Source organism: Gorilla gorilla, chromosome 14 (genome assembly GCF_029281585.2).
Source record: "Gorilla gorilla gorilla isolate KB3781 chromosome 14, NHGRI_mGorGor1-v2.1_pri, whole genome shotgun sequence".
Taxonomy (NCBI): domain Eukaryota; kingdom Metazoa; phylum Chordata; class Mammalia; order Primates; family Hominidae; genus Gorilla; species Gorilla gorilla.
The window spans coordinates 90,054,247-90,071,851 of NC_073238.2; the positions used below are offsets into that span (position 1 = coordinate 90,054,247).

General features: G+C 38.3%; 1 protein-coding gene across 4 annotated transcripts in view; it reads right to left on the reverse strand.

Moving 5' to 3' along the window:
* TBC1D4 (TBC1 domain family member 4) overlaps window positions 1–17,605 on the reverse strand; it is a 197,465-nt gene that overhangs the window by 63,252 nt on the left and 116,608 nt on the right. For all 4 annotated transcript variants that reach the window (XM_004054602.5, XM_063697413.1, XM_055360483.2 and 1 more), the window contains exons 2-5: window positions 14,128–14,709; window positions 11,866–11,955; window positions 8,174–8,278; window positions 1,192–1,324 (exon numbers count right to left, since the gene is read on the reverse strand). In XM_004054602.5, coding sequence (XP_004054650.4) covers window positions 1,192–1,324; window positions 8,174–8,278; window positions 11,866–11,955; window positions 14,128–14,709 — 910 coding nt within the window. The remainder of the gene's footprint in view (window positions 1–1,191; window positions 1,325–8,173; window positions 8,279–11,865; window positions 11,956–14,127; window positions 14,710–17,605) is intronic.

Sequence of the window (17,605 nt, forward strand, 5' to 3'; positions counted from 1 at the left end):
TATCTCTACAAAAAATTTTTTTAAAAAATTAACTGGGTGTGGTGGCACACACCTGTCGCCCCAATTACTTGGAAGGCTGAGGCAGGAGGATTGCTTGAAGCTGGTAGGTAGAGGCTGCAGTGAGTCGTAATCACACCACTGAAATCCAGCCTGGGCAACAGAGCAAGGCTGTGCCTCAAAACAAACAAACAACAAAAAAAAAAACCTGTGTTTGATCATATAGTTGTGTAAACATTCAGCGAATACTGTTATTCATCACTGATTCTGCCTTGTGCCTATGATTCTGCTGCCTACTGAACAGAAATCATGATTTGCATTTACAGTGTCTAGACCAATCTCTGCTATGTTTATTAATAATTTTCACTCTTCCCATCTATTATAACACCTGTCATAATGAATTGCATTTAACTGCTAATACACCTGTCTCCCACTCTAGACTGTAAGCTTCTTGGGATTAGTCCATGTCTCAATCATTTCTGTATCCCCCAGTGCCTAGCACATTGCCTGATCCAGAGTAGACATTTCACTAGTGTTTACTAAATTGTGTTTTTTGTCTTGTATAGTAGTTTTCAAGCTTTTTTATGTTGTTGTTAGTAAGAGATAATGAAATGAAAAGGAAGTTGAGTCACAGGATCGTCTCTTTCTCATGCCCTTCACTCCTTCTCAGAACATATTAAAAAAAAAACTGCTTTATATTATCACCTCTATTATCTCTGTCATTAACAAATGTCCTTCAAAAGCCAAGCAGGCTTCATTAAAGTTCTACATTTTTAGAAAAGGAACTCATCATCAAGTAAAGGAGAAAAGGGGAAATATTAAATAAACACTTGACATTCTGTGATGGTTTTGTCTCTCTTCATTCATTCAACAAATATTTGGTCAGTTCCCACCATGTACTTAGCAGAGTCTTAAAAACTGTGGGAAATACAAATACCTTCTTGAGTTTGCCTTTAGAAATGAGAGAGAGAGAGAGGAGAGAGAGTAGAGAGAGAGTGTGTGTGTGTGTGTGTGTGTGTGTCAAGCACCTAGCAGAGATTGACAGCCCACTCACATTTGAGCGGACATGAGAAATGATTCTTTGGGTTCTTGTTTCACATCGAAACAAAGAACTATTCAATGACAATAGGGACTTTCTCATTTCCCAAATGCCAAAGCAAACTTCTCTTTTGCCAAAGCCACGTTAAACTGTACCTTCAATCCTTTCACAGAGCTTATGCAAAGAGTGCATCGGGCAGGCCTCACACAGTTTAATCTGCGTCTTGGCACTCTGCAGGGCAGCCGCCGTACTGAAGGCCTGTTTCAGAGTCAGCATTACCTCATCAACCTACAGGAAGAAACAAAACTCAGGTCTACAAAAGTTGGCTTACATGGCAACATTCAACATTCAACAGCAATGTGAGCCTTTGTTGATGCTGACTAAATAAAAAATAATAGAATTTTGATGACTAGAGAGCTAGCCGAGAGAAAATACTAAGTCTTGGAGTTAGACGTTTCATACATATAATTGAAAGCTGGATGAAATAAGATTATTTCAATGTGTGTAATATAATACCGCTCTGTTAATTTAAATTTAATGCTATTTTCAAATTGCATTGAGGGCTATGCCGTCACAGAGAGTTTAATTAGTTAATCCTTCTGTTTAATTATATGCTTTATCAGATAAAGATCCTTTTGGAAGTTTTGTCTGCCACTTATATGAAACAACAAAATAGGTCCAACATTCACTTTGTTAATAGGTATCCTATTTATTTTCTGGATTACTTTTAGTGTAAAAGCAAACAAAAAGTGTTAAGTAAAGTTCTGGATAAAAATGAGTTCCATTTAAACAATGGTGGGGAAAGTCTGTGAATAATGCTGGCTTATCCCTGTAACTTCTGATTTATTAATATTATCATTCCACTTCTGATTTGTGACACTAAGAAGGTCTTACGTAGAGGCATCTAACAGCTGAGTCTCACCATTAGGCCAGCAGCTTGCAAACTACCAGTTAACTTCTTTTTTGTTCGTCCATGACCCAGTCAAAAAGTTTTAATCTAGCCTTTTTATTTCCTGGATGCTTCTTTGAAACCAACTAACAGCTCATCCCCATACATTGTTAAACCAATTTTAGGTTGTATCTCCTTTTCTGTAAACAATCACAAATGTAAAGTGTAATTTTCCTACACTCTGTAGGACTTAGATCAAATTATGAAACCTGCGTAACAGAGCCATTGAGCACTAAAGGCCTCATCCGAACTAGCTTTGATATTCCAAACCATTTACCATGCTTGGTAAGCACATTTTTATATTCTTTTCACCTTCCCCTATGGCCTGATTTAAGAATAAATTATTATTTAAAGAATGTAATCTACTTTTACATTTCAGTATGTGAGGAAACTGAAATAAACAGACTATTCTTCTACTATTTCTGAAAGAAGAGATCAAACACCAAGCAGTCAGTCATTATTCAGTTACGTTTTGTTATATCAGCAACCTTAAGGCTTATGAATTTCTTATCATTCCATTAATAAAAGTAATTTTTGATAAAATATGTTATTTTATACTATAAGCAAAAAGTAATAATTTCTAATTCTTGAAAATAAAAGCACTACATGTTTAATACCTTTGCATTTTTATTTCATTTGCCTTGTTATGCATTCAAAAGCTATTTGTGCAGATGTTCCCTTATTTCTTCTTTCTTGTTTCTCATTTATTTTAAACACTGAAGAGGTTAGCAATCTACTAGTAATATAAATGATTTCCATATAAGTTATTCATCATTTAATAATACCGCCTTGTAAAAGTTATCTAGTAGAAATAATGAACTTTTGATGTTTTTGCTATTTCTGGGTCATGGTGTCTGAAGTGTGGCTACCAACTTCTCCTGTACACAAATACTACTAAAAACTTATTTGACTTCTAAAATTATGAATACTTTATTTTCTAAAATCTACCACTTTTCCCAAATGACCTATAAATTCTATTATGAGATCAGTGCAACTAAAAGTTCAAATTAGTGTACCATGAATAACTTAATTATTTTAGTCTAGATACAACTGCAACAAAGTTATAGGTCATGTCAAAAGGTTAAAAGCAAAGGAATGGGCAAAGATAAATCAATCATACACCAACAAAAAGAAAGTACCTATTTTTGGCACTACCACTGGGCAAATTAAATTTCCAGCAAAAAATATAAGATAGGACAAAGCCCAATTTACGAAATTAGAAGGAAAATCTATAATGCAGACGATGCTCATAAACATTTACACTACATATCAAACACATTTTATAGCATTTGAGAATAAGTCTAAGAATCACAGGATGTGAAGGACTTCAAATATTATCTAGTCTAATTCTCTGAAAAAAATTTAAATTTTTAAATTATCCAATAAAGAATGGCATCAATCCTATTTTTTTGGGGGGTATATATATACTTATCGTAAAAATCTTTTTTTTTAATTTTATTATTATTATACTTTTAAGTTTTAGGGTACATGTGCACAACGTGCAGGTTTGTTACATATGTATACATGTGCCATGTTGGTGTGCTGCACCCATTAACTCGTCATTTAGCATTAGGTATATCTCCTAATGCTATCCTTCCCCCCTCCCCCCACCCCACAACAGTCCCTGGTGTGTGATGTTCCCCTTCCTGTGTCCATGTGTTCTCATTGTTCACTTCCCACCTATGAGTGAGAACATGCGGTGTTTGGTTTTTTTGTCCTTGCAACAGTTTCCTGAGAATGATGGTTTCCAGTTTCATCCATGTCCCTACAGAGGACATGAACTCATCATTTTTTATGGCTGCATAGTATTCCATGGTGTATATGTGCCACATTTTCTTAATCCAGTCTACCGTTGTTGGACATTTAGGTTGGTTCCAAGTCTTTGGCATCAATCCTATTTTAACAATTCTTAACAACCAGGTCTACTTCAATGGCTAATTAACCACCCATGTATTGAAGTGTTCTCCATATTTGTTAGATTTTAAGCCCATTTATCACATTTTATCGCATTTTATACTACGTGTAAATTCTCACATGACAGCTCATATGTCTGAAGCTAAGATCTATACTTCTTGTCCCTAGGCTGAATGATGCCAATTATGTCCATTTTTCTTAGATGAGAAACTTTCACAGAGTACTGCTCTTTTCTGAAACATCTGCAACTTTTCCTCATGATTTAAACATGCAGATTGGAAACCTCAACCTGTCTCTTTACCTGCTATCTTCCCACTTTGCTTGATCCTTAATTGTTACAGATGTAAATTTACAAATATACTCAATATCAGATGTAAGAGAAAGATAACTTCCCAGATTTTGTATCTCATCCCTCTATCAATATGCTAATATTTCATTTCTAATGAAATACCATGCTTATTTCATTAACTATTAACCCCATACAAATTCTAGGTCTTGGGCAGCTGGGTCTTTTTCTTTTTTTTTCCTTTTGGTTATACTTTCCCTAAATATTTTGGTCTGCATCTGTGGAGTTTACTTTTTCTTCATTTGTAAGTGGCAGTCCACCTGTACTTTTTTCAAACTCTTTAAACCTATTTTAGAGAAAGCACTTTTGAAGAAATAATATTTTCTACAAATCTCAAGGGTGGGTTAAACAAGATGAAGCTGCTCACCAACAACTATTTTAAGAAAGAAAGAAAGAAAAGAGAGGGAGAAGGAAAGAAGGGAGAAGGTTGGGAGAGACAAAGAGAGGAGAAAAGGAAGAATTGATCATCTAAACTTCCAGCAAAGCCCTCCAAGGCCCATCAGAACACTACACTCTTTACAAATTCATAGCAATTATTACAAAGAAGCAAAAGAAAATGCTAATTGTGTATTCTTGGTACTCAGAGAAGATAAATCAGCAGGTGTGGTGTTGCAATACATTGTGTTACACAAACCACATCACTCCTAACACTGCTTAGACTGATAATATTTAATTGACTGTTTTGTTTTGGTCTATGTATCAGCTGCTTAAGCCATCCTCTGTTATGAAGGAAATTTACGTTTCATTTTTTCTTGAGGCTTGCAGTTCTGTTGCCTCACTATTCAGTTAAGATGCTACCGATAAAATTAAACACGGTTTGAGAGATCCTAGCATAGGCCTGTTCTTAAGAATAATTATGCCAAACCTCGGATTCTGACACAGCTTCAAGTAGTAGGAAGGCATTCACAGCCAGTCAAGTCTGTTGCCTTAGTCACAGATCACGCTAGGTGGAAAAATGCAGCATGTTCCCAGACTTTCTACTGCGATTCCCTGTTTCCAAAACTCATTCTACATGCATGAGGGCAAAATGAAAACTAAAAACAAAATAAAACCTGTAAAAAAGATTAGAAGTAACAAAGTTTTACATCATTTTCCTTTTAGTGCAAGTTCTCCAGTGATCACAGGTGAACCAGCACCTAGAAAATGATTGCCTGAAGTTAAGAGTAATGCAGTCATTCAACCACTCAAAATACAAAAGTACCAAGCACCTGCTATCCTAGAACCTCCATGACACAACACGTAAAAGAGACAGTCCAAAATCTGTGAAACTCACAATCTAGTAGAGTAGGTGGTTATGCAACAATAAGTGAGTGTGGGGATTGGCAAGAACTGTTTGAGACCTAGGAATAAAGTATAGTAAGAGAACTAACAATAGCACAACTAAAGGAGGCAATTCCTGCAAAAAAGGGGGTCAAGAAAGGCTTCGGTAGGATGTGATATGTAAGCTGGGTCCTGAAAAATATGCAGTAGGAAAGAAGGGGAAGGGTACTCAGGCTATAGTAGGGCAGAGCCAGGCCTGCTTCACTTCCAAAATTAAAAGCAGTAAAAAAAAAAGAGATAACTAAAGCATTGCACACTCTCCTTGCTTAGTAACAGGCAGATTCTTGAGGCTGACATGGCTTCCTTCCCAGCTGGACAGTATGAAAGGCAGCAAGCCCTGGTTCTGGCATCCTCTGACATGGCACACTCCTCACTCCATGCAGTGAATGGGGACCTCTGAGTTTCAGCTGTACTACTGTGAGCCACAGTGGGCCTTCAGAGAGCTGCAGCCTCTCACTCAAGTCCTTAGGTCCCAGGAACTAACCAACACGTGTAGGTTTCAGTAGCAAGCCAAACTAAAAGCAGTATCACACCAACCATCAAAGCAGTCTTTGTGGTCTGACCCAGAGAAGAGCTTGTAAGACGAACGACATATGTGAAGAAGGTCATGAAAGGGCATAGTATTCCGGTCTAAGTGCAGAATAACATCAGATGAGGCTAGAGAATGAAGTGAGCCCCACTGTGCACTACACAATATAGATTTTGTCCCTTAACAGTGAGGCATACACCAGGTTCCAAGGAGGAAATTTTGTGAGAAATAAAACTCTAACATAATGTAGAAAATGAAGAGATGGCAGATTAAGCCAGTGGCAGGACGACTAGTTAGGACACTAACACAAGGGCCCAAGTAAAGAAGATGAATGCCTAGAATCGGGTAGCAAAGAGGAAATGGGGGAGAAATGGAGAAAAGAGACATTCTTATCTTTCAGTCAATAGGATTTGATGAACAACTGCATATAAAATGTGAAAGAGATACATTAGCATTTGTAAGTAGAGAAGTTAGGTAAATGGTGCTTCCAAAATAAAACATATGGGGTATATGATAGTTTTTAGAAAGGTAGCAGAGTGGGGGATCCAGAACATGATAGAAGGATCAGTCCTAGAGTAGAGGAGGGACACAGAGAAGGCGTGAGGTGTGGGCGTGTAGGGGATGGGTGGGGAGCGGGGCATGTGTGGAATAACATCCTAGGATATCACTTTCTACCAAACTGTTACTTGGTTGGCATTTTCTAGTGTTAGGTCATCAGTTTTCTTTGGCTTTCTTTCTCTTTCTTCCCCCGGGTGTTTATCCAACCTGCCTTTCACTGTCATTTACACAATGACAATCTCAAATTTCTATCTCAAGTCCTAAATGCAACCTATTTAGCAACAGCCCCTGGATATCAACATGTGGATATTGCATAGGTATGGTTATTTAGAGGGAGAACAAAACTCAAATGGAACTCTCTAGAATAGGAAACTGTTAGTGATGGGAGTTTAAAATCTTTTAGAGAAAAAGATGAAGGCCAGAGGCTGCTGGTCACAAAGTGCCTTTGAACAAATTCACTCCTACTTCTTCACTATTCCTAACCTCAGTGTCCACACTGGGAATGTGGAAGGCGAGAGTCGGGCAGGGATGATTGTGATATTCACCAAGGGCACAAGGGCAATGCTGCCTGACTGATTTCTATATGACGAAGTTGTATGTGTTTCCCTGGGAGAAATCCTGGTGGGAGGATCACATGTCTAAGAAAATAATTTTCTGTAAACTTTTCTAAGAATGGTGATGTATATGTCTAAAGGGTTGTGTTAAAATGACATCGGGAGATGGCATAGGTGCAAGAATGAGTAAAAACTTTGAGGGGAAAAAAATCAACTTATTTCTTAGCCACTCAGATATATGTCCAAGCCTGCCTTACATATGAACTCCAATTACCTTGAACTCTGCAATACAAAATTGATGGGAATATATCTTTTAATCAGCAATATGGAAAGCAACATCATTTCTCTGCTTTCACAGCTCTACGAATCTCTCCTTCACAGCAATGAAGGGGGGACATAATGCCTTGAACTCCAATTACCTTTAGTTGAGAGTAGGAGAGGGGTAGTATTAAAGAGAAGAATTGACTTTTAAATGCCAAAGAAGAAAATTAAGGTTAAAGTAAGACCACAAAGTATATGATATTTCAAAAATGAAGAAGGGGCTAATAAAATAAAGGAAGAAAACCAAAATAGCTCTCTGTTCTGCTGATACAAGCATTATCTACTCTGCAATGTTATAGCAGTTAAGAAAATAAAAGATCAATGGCCTTCCTTATCTTCTCATATGAGCAATGAAAAAAGTAACAGCTTTTCTCCTATTATTAGTCTTTTCCTGCCTTTTAAAAAGCTCAAGTTTCCATGACTGGGTTTATTAAACCCACGAAAGTATGTAGGCATATATTTTACCATGACAATTTGTTTTTGCTTTTCTACTGCTGTGCTGCTTTGAAGGGGAGAAACATATTTCTAGACGCCTTCTTCTTTTCCCATAGATAGCCATACTGCAAGGCTTGGGCTCCTAAGACACAAGTCTTCTGTTCGACAGATGTGTCCGCAGGAGCAGGCAGACAGCAATAACACTACTTACCAGAGATTCGCTGGCACACTGGAATACGTAACAAATATACTGGCTAAGTCCAGGCTCTGGAGACTCCCGGCAGATAAAGCCAAAGTGATCCACATGCTTTATACCCTAGATGGAGGGGAAGAAGTGCAATAAAAATGTATGGGAATATATATCTTTTACTCAACAATATGGAAAGCAACATCAGTTCTTTGCTTTCACAGTTCTATGAATTTCTCCTTCACAGCAATGAAGGGGGGACATAATGCCATAGCAAACTCATGCAGTGGCCTGTTGATACATAAAATAAAAGGTGAGACTAACTCAGACTGTTTTGCTTCTGATAAACATTCTGTGACTCAAGACCACAGGAGGAAAAACACTGATGGTATGATCCACTGTGTCTTGTAATAAAATGCTACTCCATGTCTGCAAGTAACGGAGTTTTCAATTTACTGTCTTCTTAGCACGGCAGTCTGATATTCATCATAAACCCTGTTCTTATCTGAGGCTAAGAATCTGAGAAAAACTAATACTGACAATACTCAAATTAACTGGCATGGAATTCCCTAAAGTATGCATAAAATTATTGGAATGTTTGTCTCTTTATAGACACTCAAGCAGCCACACTTAAAAGACTGATATGTTATAGAAATTATTGCAGGTGCCAATTACCCACACTGACAAATCACTGTACTTCCTGGACCCAGGCTAAATAACCTCCCTATATCCCATTAAAAAAAATCAGAATCATCTGTGATTTTCATTCAGTCTGAATGTATACATACTGGTAAGTAGACAACACCTTAATAGCAAGCACAGTACTTAGATAAGCCAGGTAGGCAAAAAATTTAAAGTTGTCCCCAAATCACCTAAATCCAAGTGAAAAGGAAAAACATGCTTTGAAGTCGGATTTGTGCTGAAATCTTGATTCAACTAATTGTGAGATATGTGATATTGCACTGGGTTGCTCATAACTATCTCTGAGCATCCATTTCTCATTATAAAACAGTAGTAATAGCCTACTGTCAGGAATGTTTGGATTTAGAACTAAGAAATATAATTCCTAGGATGTTTGATAAATGGTAGCCCCTATTTTGTTATAATAAGCTCTATCCAATGGAAATAGAAAAAGGAAATCAATTCCGGTAAGAAGAAAAAGTCAGTACAGAGAAGAGAGGCTGCAATTCTTGAGGTGAAAGTAAGCAATCCGTATGGATATGACATCCACACAGATTAAATTTGCACGGTGACTACCAGCCCCCCACATGACCTTTAGATACACAACCTCGATTTTCATCTTTCCATCCTCATCTGCTTTCCTCTGGCTTTATCTCCTATAACATTCCCTTCTCACCTCCCCAACTCCAGCCACACTGGCCTCAATTTGGTACAACTTGTTAGTGACTTAAGAATAACCTTTATTTGCTTAGCACTAAATGGGAAAAATTCACAGGACCTCATTAGCTCGGAGAGTCCTGAGGCAATGGCATTGTTTCCAGGAAAGAAAACCATTCCAGTAGTCCCCATGCTTGCCAGGCAAACAGTCCGACAGATTTTGAAGAAAGAAGCATTTGGGATGTGCACTATTAAAAATCAGGCTGTTCCTGAAAACAGTCACATTATATGAGTTCAGTTCCACGGAAGGACGTAATAAGAGCAGGGCCAGCCACTCAGTGAGGAGCAGATGGCTAACCTGATAATTACCTCAATGAAAGGCAGGGCTTTCCACAAATCTCCCTCCTGCTTCTGTTTATTTCTTTTTCTGAACCAGAATATCAGAATGCAAATCTTGACTTTAAAAAAATACAAAGGAGAAACAAGAAATTGTATCTGAACTTCCAATTTTTGGTTTGGCTAGTTCTTTTTTCTTTCTATTTTTTTTTCTTTTAGCTGCCCAATGAGCATTGCGAGTTTTCTCACCAGGAGGCTTAAGGAGTGTGGGGCGGGAGGCACAGCTTTTGAGGATGCCCCTTGGTGCTCTGGGATAGGAACTGCTTCGGTTCAGACATCACTTCCTCTTCAGTATTTGGCATAAGGCCTACCATGTGTAAAGTGCTCATTCATTCAACATGTATTGAACACCTCAGGGTTAAGCTCTGTCTTAGTACATCTGACTCTGATGTCCTACAGAATGACACCACAGCCTTAGACACCTGCCCTCACAGCACTTAACGATCTCCCAGGGACAACCAGTAAACTGGTAATTACAAGAATGCTTAATAAATACTTTTCAGTTAAAATTTCTGTGTCCTTTAAGCAGGAATTTAGAAATTTACAATATATTCCTCCTTATTTCAACTGCTGACAAAGTTATCAGAGTAGAAAATTTGTATCTACACAATGTAATTTTATGTCTCCATATAATATAAAGTATATTAAAACAAAATATCAGAAGTGAACTGTATTAGCTGAGACTGAGGCAAACGATTAAGGTGTACAAAAACTGGCCAGCATGGTGGCTCATGCTTGTAATCCCAGCACTTTGGGAGGCCAAAGCAGGAAGATCTTGAGGCCAGGAGTTCAAGACTAGCCTGGGCAACATAATGAGACCTCGTCTCTACAAAAAATTCAAGAAAATAAAAAAAAACAAGTACCCAGGCATGGTGGCACATGCCTGTGGTCCCAGCTACTGGAGAGGCTAAGGTGGGAGGATTGCTTGAGCCGGAAAGGTCAAGGCTGTAATGAGCCATGATCACACCACTGCAATCCAGCCTGGATGACAGAGGAAGACCCTGTCTCCAAAAATAAATAAATAAATAAAAGTACAAAAACTGTCTTGTTAACTTCAAAGGGAAGAATGTCTGAATATCATACCTATAGCAATGCTAACTTCAAATTATCTTTAAAAAGATAGTAAATAAAGAAAACAAGATAGGCCGGCGTGGCTTTTCAACATTAAAATATACGGACCTTGGCAAGATCCAGCTCCTTAAAGGTAAGTCACTAGGCAGAAAAGAAGTGACATTAAAATCTAAGTAAGGACTTTGGCAAGATCCAACTCCTTGAAGGTAAGTTAAGTCACCAGGCAGAAAAGAAGTGAATTCTCAATTCCAGGAACCTCCTTAGAGGTGCATTTTTTAACCTCCCTACATTTACATTTAGATACTCCTTCTATCTGACATCTTCAAAAGTTCTTTTTAATCTTGTAATCTCTTCAATGTCTAATATAATCTTGTACATAATTGGCTGTATTATTTTAAAAAACATTTAAATACACAGTTTGTGAATTAAAAACAAATAAAAGAACAAAAATACAAAAATATTTTCAAAATTTAGTATTTACATTAAAATAAGCTGAAACCCTTGTTCTCCTTTTACTACCTACTACGGTATAAAGAGCAAGCATGACTCAGTTATACCCACAAGTCCCACAGGCCAACATTCCAAGGAACTAACTGTGAAGGTATTTTCAAAAGAACTCACCACCACAAAAATTCCATCACTGGAAGGGATTTGATGGCATTACAATGAGAAAGAGTTGGCTAAAACGAGGACAAACTGTTAGGACAGATACCAAGGGACCTGGGCAGGATTTTGGTGCTGCCATAGACAAAAACCCAGGAGCCCTTAGTTTAAGACAAATTCCCTTTAAGAATAAAAATTTAAATTTCAAAAAAAATTAAAATTTGAAGGGGGTCAAGCCCACTTATTTTATTGTTAATTCTGAAACAAGATTAGTCTCTTCACATACTATGATATACTTTGATACATACCTGAGAACAAGAGGAGATATCTTTAAAATTCTTTTCTAGCACAACTGATTTAGTGTCTGGACTGATAAGGTTAATCTCAAATCGCCCAACCTTAAAAATAAAAGCATTCCAATTAATTTCAATTCATAAGGATCTAACATCTTACTTTATAACCAAATATTAAACTAATAATATAGATTCAAATGCAATATCCCAGATATATGTATTTCATATGTGCTTAAACATCTAATCCAACCAATATTTTTAACCCCAAATATCAGCTGCCTCAAAAATGTTTCTTTCCTCTGTCAAAAAACATATGAAAATTAAGTTAGTCTTCAATTATTATAAGATACAAACAAATATTTTTTAGATTAGAAACAACTGTCTTTTTAAAAAATATGCAAACTTTCCTCACTTCATGATTTCTAAAAATAGTAATTTTTAAAAATAAGTTATAATCATACTTTCTTCTAAATGGTCAGCAAAAGGATATATCTGTAATTGGGCTAATGAATTAAAATCTTTGAAAATAACCCATTCAGAAAAATTAGCAACAAGGACTGTGACTAGCTAAAAAAAGAACAAATCTGATAACCCCAAGAAAAGGGGAAATTCAGTTAATACATCACCAAAGACTAGAGAGGCTTTAATGACATACCTTGAGTTCATTAAAAACAAAACCACCACCAACAAAAAAGAAAAAATATGAACTTCCAGGGGTCAAGGCTGTAGTGAGCTGTGATCACACCGCTGCACTCCAGCCTGGATGACAGAGCGAGACCCTGTCTCTTAAATTTTTTTCTTAATCAGGGGTGTGTTTTTTTTAATCAAGTAGTAATATATTCAATGCTACTTCTTGCCAGCATTTTCAATTGTTGAAATGGGCATACTGAGCTCAGAAAGCAAATCTGATGCCTTCATGATATGGAGCCACACTTGTGTTCTGTGTGGGATCACTTCTACAGGAGAACATCACATTTTCTCCTTAAGGCAAAATGTTTGTAAGTGTTGCCTCTTTACTTTGAATTTACTTTTGAAGCTGTACTTGTTCACCTACCAGTGTTTATGAAATCCTGCATTTGGGATGCTTCTTCTATAATAAAATATTATCATTTGTGAAAAAAAGCCTCGTGAACTTCCAATAAAGCAAACTTCTGATATTACACACCGGTACTATTTACCAAAATACTCCGGAATCTCCTTCTTAGGAAATCTTTAAAATAGGTTTAAAAAAGACAGTCACTCTTTTCTTTCCCCCCAAGGAAACTCAAATCTTACAAACTGAGAATTAAAGACTCTCTACAGAGTATTGTTAGGAATTAAGTTATTTTAAGCGGAACCTGACACCTTCTATACCCTGTACAACATTCAAAAATGTTTAGAATTAAGAATGATCTTTTATACCAATACTACAGCTTGCATCAAATTATTTTAGTATCCAATTCAGTACATTTTTAGGCCAATGATGTTTCTTTAACGTCTTTTGGTGTGACAGCATAAATTGGTGTGTCCTCGACTCAAAATACAAATACAAGTCTCTGGAGTTTTTTCTTCTCTAGAAAAAAATTCCCTTGTTTCTCCATGCCAAATCGCACTCTCTCAGATTCATATCTTTAAAGATTTACTTTCTACAATTTTTTTGTTGTTGTTGAGACGGAGTCTCGCTCTGTCGCCCAGGCTCGAGTGCAGGGGGTCAGTCTCAGCTCACTACAACCTCCGACTCCCCAGTTCAAGCAATTCTCCCACCTCAGCACCTGATTAGCTGGGATTACAGGCACGCCCCCACCATATCCGGCTAATTTTTGTATTTTTTTAATAGAGACGGGGTTTTGCCATGTTGGCCAGGCTGATCTGGAACTCCTGACCTCAAGTAATCCGCGCACCTTGGCCTCCCAAGGTGCCGGAATTAGAGGCGTGAGCCCCCGCGCCAGGCCTACAATTTTTTTTTAAGCATTTATTTAAGAATCACCCCAAGGCAAATGCTGGTTATAGATTCTTACTCTCTCTACCAGGTGTCCAGGACGTTCTACGAATTGCTTCCTCCTCCTCTTCCTTCCCTACTCCCTTAATTCTTGTACTCCACACTCCACGTCTGCCTCTCGCCCCTTCCCTACTTTCCTCTGCACTCTTCCTCCACCTGCCTTATCTTCTTTGAAGGGGAAAACAAATAAAAGTTAGATTATTCATTATATAGAGGTGGAGCTGGGAGGAACTGGATGCCCAGCTACTTCCATCTGGCACCTTCTGGGGCAAGGGCAGACAGCGTCCGATCAGGTGTACCTGGAAGAGCATGGTCCTGTTCTTCTCCGAGTCCGAGGGCTGGACGTGACTGGGTGCGCTGGCATGTCTCCGTCGCGGCTGGGATTTCTGGCTGCCCTCGTGAACTCTCCGTTGCACGCCGGTGACACTGCTGCACCGAGACCGAAACTCCTGCTGCTCATCAAAGCCAGAATCTTCCAAAATCCGCTCAGGGAAGCAGACCCGAGAGCTGGTCAGGGCAGGCTGGCTGGCCCCGGCAGGTAAGCCAAGGTGGGTGTCGGTGCCGTCAGCCTCCTCCGGCAGGCAGTCTCCGGGGGACCCGGGCACCACCACCTCCAAGTCAGCCAGGTCCTCTCCTGGGTCCGGACCGCGCTGCTCGCCTTGGATCTTCAGGCGCTGCTGTTCGTGCAGGCTGAATTTCTCCATGCAGTCATCGATGAGGCTTGAGGGGGCCTTCTTGTGGGTCACGGTCACCTTTCCACAGTACAGGACTTCGAACTTCTGAGAGTTGTAAAAGGCGTCCTCATTATCTTTGCTGGGTTTGGCATCCTCTTTCATGGCCGCTTTAGATAATTGCCTTATGCTGCTAATAACATCAGGAACCTGGCGGAAAAAATTAAAACCCTGATTCTAGTTGAAAGTTTTGAGACAATTTACATTTACCTAGCCCAATTATTACCACATGGAATGTATTTTCATCCTAAATAATATACAAAGTAATAGACACTACACAAGACAGAGCATACACTTACACTATTTGACATAAATGACTTCAAGATAAAATTAAAATGTAATGAAAATTAATTGAAATTGAATAGCAGGATTATATTTTCCCACTTTAAATGAGTCTCCCAGAAACAAAACCATGAAACTATATAAGCCACTGCCAACCTATTATGTCATAATATGTCTTTTGATTGCATTTAAAAGTTATTTGTACCTCAGCTGAAAGGAACCAAAGTTCCAACCATGAGGACAAAATAACCTTTTTTGATGAGGAGATTAAAACCTAGACATCCCTCATCAGCATTAACTATCAGAGAAAATGCAAATTAAAACCACAATAAGATACCACTATATACCTCTTAGAATGGCTAAGATAAAAAAAAGACTGCCGGCAAGGACATGGGAGCAACTGGAACTCTCATACATTGTACACAGACATACAAAATGACACACCACTCTAGAGGATGGTTTGGCAGTTTCTTAGGAGTTAAATATAGACCTACTTCATTACCTAGGCATTCCACTCCTAAAAATTAAAAGACTGGAAAACATGTCCACACAAGAGCCTACAAACAAATATTCAAAGGCACTTTTGTCCCAATACCCTGTGAAAGGAATATCTTAGGCCCCCAAAATCACTAAGGAAAACTCAAGCTGAAAATTGCTTAGGGCAAACCTACCTCCTATCTATTCAAAGTCACCCCTCTGCTCACTGAGATAGATGCATATCTGATTGCCTCCTTTGGAAAGGTTAATCAGAAACTCAAAAGAATGTAACCATAGCACCTGTTTATGACCTAAAAACTCCCTCCCTGCTTTGAGTCTTCCTGCCTTTGCTTCAAATTGTCCCGCCTTTCCAGACGGATCCAAGGTACTTCTTACATATATTGACTGATGTCTCATGTCTCCCTGAAGTGTATAAAACCAAGCTGTGCCCTAACCACCCTGGGGACATGTCATCAGGACTTCCTGGGGCTGTGTCACAGGTGCGCATCCTCAACCTTGGCAAAATACACTTTCTAAATTAACTGAGACCTGTCTCAGATTTTCTGGGTTCACAACTCTAAAACTGAAAACAATCCAAATGTCCATCAGCAAGTGAAGAGATAAATAAAATGTGGTACATTCTATAAACCAAAAAGTATCTGAGACAGGTCTCAATCAGTTTAGAAGTTTATTTTGCCAAGGTTAAGGGCATGACCATGACACAGCCTCAGGAGGTTCTGAGAACATGTGCCCAAGGTGGTTGGGCTACAGCTTGGTTTTCTACATGTTAGGGAGACATGAGACATCAATCAGTATATGTAAGATGTACATTGGTTCAATCCAGAAAGGCGGGAGAACTCAAAGGGGCAGGGTGGGGAGTGTGCATGGTGGGGGCAGTGCAGTTCCAGATCGTAGGTGGATTCAAAGATTTCCTGATTGGCAATTGGTTCCAAGAGTTTATCTCCTACTAAATTCCCTTCTACTCAGCTCCAGCCACAATGGCCTCCTTGCTATTTCTCCAACATGCAAGGCACATTCCTCCCACAAGGTCTCTGAGTTCAGAGATGTTAACAGTTTATTGCCACATCCATTTAATATTTTCAGACCACAGATGACCACAGGTGACTGAAACTGTGGATAAGGAGGGGCTGTTGTAATTATTTGGGATATACTGCTAGAACATTCATAGTTTACAAATAACAAGAATTTCCGCTTGCTAGACCAAGTATTTCCTATGAAAGGGTAAAATCCACATGCTATAGCTTCAGTGACTCACCCTGAACATTTGCCATGTCTCAGGGACAAAGTCAGGTATCTGTGCTAACATGTGACTAGCAACCTCAACCCTCTGTCATTTTCTTACTGCCTTAGTATGTGATTTACCTTACCTGGCAAGGGCCAAAGCTATGGAGAGTGAGCTAGCTGACACTCAACCGTGCAAACCTGCAAAAAAATAAAATGATTCTAGTGGGCAAAGCCCTAGGAGAATGATCTCTTCTGTCTCTCTACTTTTCATCTGATTACTAAATATTTTTAATCTGATTTTTAACTCAAAATCTTTTTATCTGATTTTCACTAAATACTTTTCATCTAATTTTTAACCCAAGTATGCCTCCAAAAGTGTCTCTACAGAGTACAGAATCAGAAATATAGCCTGTAGCACTGATTTTACTGCAGATATTTTATCTTGTTACAAATATTTAAATGATTTACATACAACCTCAGAGTTCCATTCTACAATTGAGATTGCACATCAAGTCAATTCAACCTTAATTGTGTCAAGTCTTTTGAATTTCTCTACTGCCATATCAAGAGTTTTTACATGAAAAACTTATCTGTGGCTGAATTTCTGTAGTCTCCCAGGATCCTTCCCTGTGACTACAGGTAAAAACTCAACACCTAAATGTAATTCTGTAAGTGATCCAATTTATATAAGCAAAGTTTATCATCTTGAATTCTAAACTGAGTACATAATTTAATCTTTAATAATTTAAGATGCTAATATTACAACACAAAACTGGTTCTAGTTACCTTTACTACCTTTTCTCAGGTTATGACTAACCACAACTTGAATGACATGGGTTGCAGAGACTCTGCAAAACTAATCTAACAACAGCTCTGTTTTTGTTTTTTTTTTTTGCTTATCCTCATGTGAAACACAGAGTATAAACACTAGCATTATACAGCCCCTGACTACTCACTTAGGCCACACCAGAAGGGGCACACTGCTCATATAAGCACAGTAAAATATCCATAGCAGGGAAATGAGTGATCAGAGAATCATGAA